This window comes from Brassica oleracea, chromosome C5, assembly GCF_000695525.1.
Source record: "Brassica oleracea var. oleracea cultivar TO1000 chromosome C5, BOL, whole genome shotgun sequence".
NCBI lineage: Eukaryota > Viridiplantae > Streptophyta > Magnoliopsida > Brassicales > Brassicaceae > Brassica > Brassica oleracea.
In genome coordinates this window covers 40,165,106-40,171,709 of record NC_027752.1, presented here as the reverse complement: position 1 = coordinate 40,171,709, position 6,604 = coordinate 40,165,106, and the positions used below count along the sequence as shown (strand labels likewise).

The following is a 6,604-nucleotide window of genomic DNA, read 5'->3' as shown; positions in this document are numbered from 1 at the left end:
AAAAAAAAAAAAAAAAACTGTTATAGGTATGTTTCTTAACAGAATTTGCTGAGTAGTTTTTCAAGTCACCTCGGCGAATTCCTCTGCTTTTTTTTTATCTGAAGTAAACAATTTTGACTAATTCATTCTTTTATAAGTTCTGACTAATTCATTCTTCATGTAAGTTTTGGTCCTTTTGATCACATCTTCAAGTTTCTATATGAAAATGCAGGCAACTTCTAGTCATTTTCGTGGTAGTTTCACTTGGTGAAGGTAGAATATACTTCGGTGTTTTATCAAGTTTAGTTAATGTTAATTTCTCTGATTTTTCCTACCACTTGCCTCGTAATTTCTTACTTATTGGAATATTTGATTTTGCGAATGTAAACTGAAAACTAAATATCCTGCTGTGAAGTTATTGATTTCCTGAGACATAAATCTTCAAATTCTTGATTTCTTCTCTTGTTTGTCTTGTTTTACCAGAGGGCTTTGTGTGTGCAAAGACAGACAAGATGATTGTAGGAGAGATGGTTCTCTCGGCTTTTTTACAAGCTCTCTTCCAGACACTGATGTCCGGTCCTTTCAAGTCCTTCTTCAAGAGGCGAGAACTGAACGAGTGTGTACTAGAGAGGCTCAACATTGCTTTGTTGACAATAAGTGCGGTGCTGATTGATGCGGAGGAGAAACAGATTACAAACCCGTCGGTGGAAAAATGGGTCAACGAGCTGAGAGATGTTGTTTACCATGCTGAGGATGCTCTTGATGATATTGCTACAGAAGCTCTGCGTCTCAACATAGGAGCTGAATCTTCTTCCAATAGGCTGAGACAGCTTCGTGTCAGAACCCTGGGAGATTTTTTGGAAAGGAACAGTGATCATTTGGAGACCAGGCTCGAGAAGGTCACGATGAGGCTCGAGCGTTTAGCCTCGCAAAGAAATATCTTGGGTTTGAAAGAGATAACTGCAATGACACCCAAACAAAGGTTGCCAACTACATCTCTTGTGGATGAATCTGAAGTGGTTGGTAGAGATGATGATAAAGATGAGATCATGAGATTCTTGATTCCTGAGAACGGGGAGGATAGTGGGACAACCGTTGTAGCTATTGTTGGAATTGGTGGGGTTGGCAAAACTACACTTTCACAAATCCTATACAATGATCATCGTGTTCAGAATCATTTTGGAACTAGGGTCTGGGCTCATGTCTCAGAGGAGTTTGACGTTTTCACGATCACCAAAAAGGTTTATGAATCCGTTACTTCCCGGCCTTGCGAGTTCACCGACCTGGATGTACTTCAAGTCAAATTGAAGGAGAGGTTAATAGGACCGTTTCTGCTTGTTCTAGATGATCTGTGGAATGAAAATTTTGCGGATTGGGATCTTCTACGCCAGCCCTTCACATCAGCTGCTCAAGGGAGCCGGATTATTGTGACAACACGAAGTCAGCGCGTTGCATCCATTATGTGTTCTGTTCATGTACACAACCTTAAGCCATTATCTGATGGGGATTGCTGGTCACTGTTTATGAGAACTGTTTTCCCTAATCAAGATCCGTGCTTAGATCAAGAAATTGGAGATCTTGCGGAAAGGATAGTGTACAAGTGCCACGGCTTGCCCTTGGCTGCGAAAACACTTGGTGGTGTTTTACGGTTTGAAGGCAACGTCGTAGAATGGGAGAGAGTTCTAAGCAGCAGGATTTGGGATCTTCCCGCTGATAAGAGCAATCTACTTCCAGTTTTACGGGTAAGCTACTACTATCTTCCAGCTCACTTGAAACGATGTTTTGCCTATTGCTCTATATTTCCCAAAGGGCACGCGTTTGAGAAGGAAAGGGTAGTTCTTCTGTGGATGGCAGAAGGTTTCTTGCAGCAGACGAGAAGCAGTAAGAACCTAGAAGAGCTTGGGGATGAGTACTTTTCAGAACTAGAATCAAGGTCGCTTTTCCAAAAGACCAAGACGAGTTACATGATGCATGACTTTATCAATGAGCTTTCTCAGTTTGCTTCAGGAGAGTTCAGCTCCAAGTTTGAAAACGGTTGCAAACTTCATGTTTCAGAAAAGACTAGGTATCTATCCTACCTACGAGATAATTATGGTGAACCTATGAGGTTTGAAGCTCTTCGTGAGGTCAAGTTTCTCAGAACTTTTCTACCACTCAGCCTCACAAATTCTTCGCGGTCATGCTGCTTAGATACAATGGTCAGCGAGAAGCTACTTCCAACGCTTACCCGCTTGCGTGTTTTGTCTTTGTCACATTACAAGATCTCAAGGCTGCCTTCAGACTTTTCCAGGAACTTAAGCCATGCCAGGTTCTTGGATCTCTCTCGCACTGAACTCGAGAAGCTTCCGAAGTCCCTTTGTTATATGTATAACCTCCAGACACTTCTTTTGGCCTACTGTTCCAGTCTGAAGGACCTACCTACAGACATCTGCAACCTCATCAATCTGCGGTATCTTGATCTGATTGGGACGAAGCTAAAACAAATGCCGAAAAGATTTGGTAGATTGAAGAGCCTCCAGACTCTAACAACTTTCTTCGTGAGTGCTAGTGATGGCGCAAGGATTTGTGAACTTGGAGAACTCGATGAACTCCATGGCAAACTTAGAATTGTCGAGCTACAGCGAGTTGTGGATGTTGCTGATGCTGCAGGAGCAAATTTAGACAGCAAGAAACATCTGAAGGAGATAGATTTTGTCTGGAGAACTGGATCTAGTAGCTCAGAGAACTACACAAATCCTCACCGGACGCAGAATGAAGCTGAGGTCTTTGAGAAGTTACGCCCACATCGTCGTATCGAGAAGCTCGCCATTGAGAGATACAACGGAAAAAAGTTTCCAGATTGGCTATGCGATTCCTCGTTCTCAAGAGTTGTGTGCATACGCCTCAGAGAATGTCGAAACTGTTCCTCCTTGCCATCTTTTGGTCAACTACCAGGCCTCAAAGAGCTTTACATTTCAGGAATGGTCGGGCTTAGAAGCATAGGTTCCGGGTTCTACTCAAGTCCATCACTGCGCGATCGAGACCAACAGCCGTTTAAGTCACTTGAAACGCTGCGGTTTGATAACCTGCCGGATTTGGAAGACTGGTCAGACATAAGGGTCACCAAAGGAGACTTATTCCCTTCTCTCAAGAAACTTTCCATACTGAGATGTCCGGAGCTAACCGGGAATCTACCGACTTTTCTTCCTTCTCTGATATCTCTTCATATCCACAAATGTGGGGTCTTAGATTTCCAGCCAGACCACCACGAGTACAGCTACAGGAATCTTCAAATGCTAAGCATAAAAAGCAGCTGTGACTCTCTCGTTACATTTCCTTTAAGCCATTTCGCCAGCCTCCACACGCTTGAGTTTGATAACTGCATATCTCTGCAGTCTTTGCAGCTATCGAAGGAGCATTCGTTTGGTCCGAACGCTCTAAGAAACCTGAGAATCAATGACTGTCAGAATCTGCAGCGTCTTCCAGAGCTAAACTTACAGGTCACGGTCACGAACTGCAGGAATCTCAGACAGCCGATGGAACCACAGCCTCAATATCATCAGTTTCATCTTCCAAGATTAAACGCTTGAGGTTCACAGAGTTCTCATGGTTCACACAGGTCATATGATTCACGTTCACCTTCAAGATATGATTAACCCTGATTCGCTTGCATCATTCAAAAACATATTCTATTTGTTCCATATATCTCCTTGGCTTTTCTTCCCCTTCTAATCGTGTAATGTATATGTTGTGTTCTACTGTAGACAGAAAGTGGAAGGGTACTACACTTTGTATAAGAGTACTACACTTTGTCAAAAGCTTGCTTGTCTTCAAACCAGGTCATGATAAACTAGACTATATATGTCAATGGTCAATAGTTTCGCCTAGATATAAGATTGTTATGAATGAGGCTGGAGAATGAGTCTCCATTTATTGTTGTTACGAGTTTCTTGTAAGACTAAATAACCTTGGTCAAGCTTTCTATATAAAAATGAGTTTATAAATTACAAGGGAGTATTTATAGAGTACGTCAATAGTTCCATTAGTTTCATTCAAGAAATGAGGGAAGAAACTTAAGAAAATGTAGAACTTGTTATAAATCATATTGTGGATGTCCATAACCGGCCCGATCCATAACCGGTCCATAATTAGAGAGAGAGAGACAGCCGCGCCCTAGAGAGAGAGAGAGCCGGCGGCTAGAGAGAGAGACAAACCCTAGTTTTATTTTCCTTATTGGTTTATGATTTGTACTCTTTCCATATTTGTATTTCCATATTCTAGCCTTTCCTTTATTCTATAACGGTGTAATTCCCTATATATAAATGGCTCTTTATGTTTATGAATAATACAGAAACAAGAATACACAGATTCTATTCTTTAGTTTCACAACACGTTATCATCACGATTACTCTAAGAACCCTAAGCTAAAATCCCGATGATAAACCCTAACCCTAACGGCGATAAACCCTACCGGCGATCACGAACCATAAACCCGATACTCAGCCGATTCTCGTTCGCGATCCGTTCCCCAGCTCGCGACCTCAGCCTGTTCGCGAGACACGATCTCAGCCTGTTCGACGCGACCCGATAGCTGCTTGCTCCCGTTCGCGATAGACGACCTCAGCTCGATAGCAGCTCGCGTCTCTTCTCATTGGTCGTCCATTCAACACATCTGAGGTTAAGGTAACTCGAAAACCTAATGATCAATCATTGAACCCAAAATCGAATTTTGATTCCTTGATATGAATTGAAACCATAAAACCTTAAACCCTAATCGAAACTAATAAGCAAATCGAAATCTTAATGTGTTGAAATCGAAACCATAAACCCTAATTCGAAACCTTAATGGTTTTGAATCGAAACCTTAATGATCTAATGATCAAAATCGATTTCCTGAACCCCAATGATCTAATGATCAAAATCGAAACCCTAATACTTTAAATCCCTAGCCGCATGCATGCATAATGCATGTTATGCATAAAATCGATCCAAACCCTAATTAATCTTTGAAATCGAAATTGATTGCCTGATTGAATATGTTTTGATTGATTGAATATGATCACATAGATTTACTTTTCTAGGTTTGCTAAACTCATACTTGAATTTGGTTGATTGAATTGATGAACAAATTGAATGTTTTAAGATTAAGGAATCACCTAGGTTAATTGTTCTCATCCTGTTTAAGACTTAACCTGACCGGCTTTGTTCATATGTTTAAAACCCTAATCGCATTGAATATGATCCGTTAAGTTGATAGTAATTAACACCTTGATGCATTGCTTGATTGCTTGATCACTTAGAAACCGTTTGCTAAGATGAAATAAAACGATTGCATTAAGATCATATAGAAACAAATTGCTAAGATTGTGCATCCTTTGTTCTTAGTCATGCTGCTTGTCCATGCATCATATCCGAATGAACTTATTAGATCTCGATTGGTAGGATGTAAACCGCATGAACATATAGAATGCTAAGATTGATCATATATTTCTTGGCTGTGCGGCTTGTTAGCGTATCATGCATGCATAATCATATGAAATTGCATATAGAATCTGAATGCTAAGATTGAACATGTATGCATCATATACGAATGATCTGTTTGCATCTTACCTAGAAACCGAATCGATTGAACATATTGATTGCATTCACATGAACACATTTTAAAATCTAAATTATAAAACATATGATTTCAGATGTCAAAAATCAACAACTTGGATTTTGCTGCCCTAAATCTCTCTGGAGATAATTACTTGCAATGGCCACTTGATGCTAAGATCATCCTAAAATCCAAGGGACTTGGTGAATGTATCACTGAGGGCAATTATGCAAGTGAGAAAGATAGATATGGAGCTATATTAATTATACGCCATCATCTTATTGAGAGTCTCAAAGATCAGTATTTGACTATTGAGAATCCTCTAGACCTTTGGACAGAGTTGAAAACGAGATATGATCACCAGAGAACGGTGTTATTACCAAAGGCTATGTATGATTGGAGGAATCACAGAATCCAGAACTTTAAGTCCGTGGACGAGTATAACTCGGCCCTGTTTAAGATAGTTTCTAAATTGAAACTGTGTGGTGAGGATATAACGGATAAGGATATGCTTGAGAAAACCTTTTCCACCTTCCATACAAGCAATGTGTTGTTACAACAACAGTACCGTGAGAAGGGCTTCTCTACTTGTGCTAATCTGATCTCTTGTCTCTTGCTCGCTAAGCAGAACAATAAACTGTTGATGAAGAACAGTGAATTGAGACCTCCTGGAACAACCCCATTACATGAGGTACATACGGCCGTAGAGGCTAAGAAAGAGTCGAACCATGTCCAGGGTGATAGCCAACACGGCCGTGGTCGTGGAAAATGGCATGGACGTGGGGGGCAAGGCCGAAACTCGTTTGGTCGAGGCCAAGGAAACTCCTATGGAGGCCGTGGTCATGGCCGAGGCCGTGGTACATCTTTCAAGTTACAAAACTCGACCAAATCAGTGTGTCATAGATGTGGTATGGGTAATCATTGGGCTAAGACATGTAGGACTCCCAAACATCTCGTTGACCTCTATCAAGAGAGTTTGAAAGGGAAGAATCATGAAGCTCACATGACTTATCAAGATGGTGAAGAAGATTTCAATCATGAACGAGATGA

At 41.0% G+C, this 6,604-nt stretch overlaps 2 protein-coding genes across 4 annotated transcripts in view; both read left to right on the top strand.

The window, feature by feature from the left end:
* The window catches only part of LOC106294535 (putative disease resistance RPP13-like protein 1), a 4,614-nt gene extending 723 nt beyond the window's left edge, over nt 1–3,891 (top strand). The window contains exons 1-3 of one of the 3 annotated variants that reach the window (XM_013730110.1): nt 8–103; nt 212–252; nt 463–3,891. In XM_013730110.1, coding sequence (XP_013585564.1) covers nt 492–3,548 — 3,057 coding nt within the window. In that variant the 5' untranslated portion in view covers nt 8–103; nt 212–252; nt 463–491 and the 3' untranslated portion in view covers nt 3,549–3,891. Of the gene's footprint in view, nt 1–7; nt 104–211; nt 253–462 lie in introns of those variants that run through there. The other 2 variants (XM_013730109.1, XM_013730108.1) reach the window with 2 other exon arrangements.
* Nucleotides 3,892–6,327: 2,436 nt separating this feature from the next.
* LOC106292303 (glycine-rich protein 2-like) overlaps nt 6,328–6,604 on the top strand; it is a 4,090-nt gene continuing 3,813 nt past the window's right edge. Inside the window, exon 1 of the mRNA XM_013727900.1 lies at nt 6,328–6,411. Within this exon, the coding sequence (XP_013583354.1) occupies nt 6,328–6,411 (84 nt within the window). The remainder of the gene's footprint in view (nt 6,412–6,604) is intronic.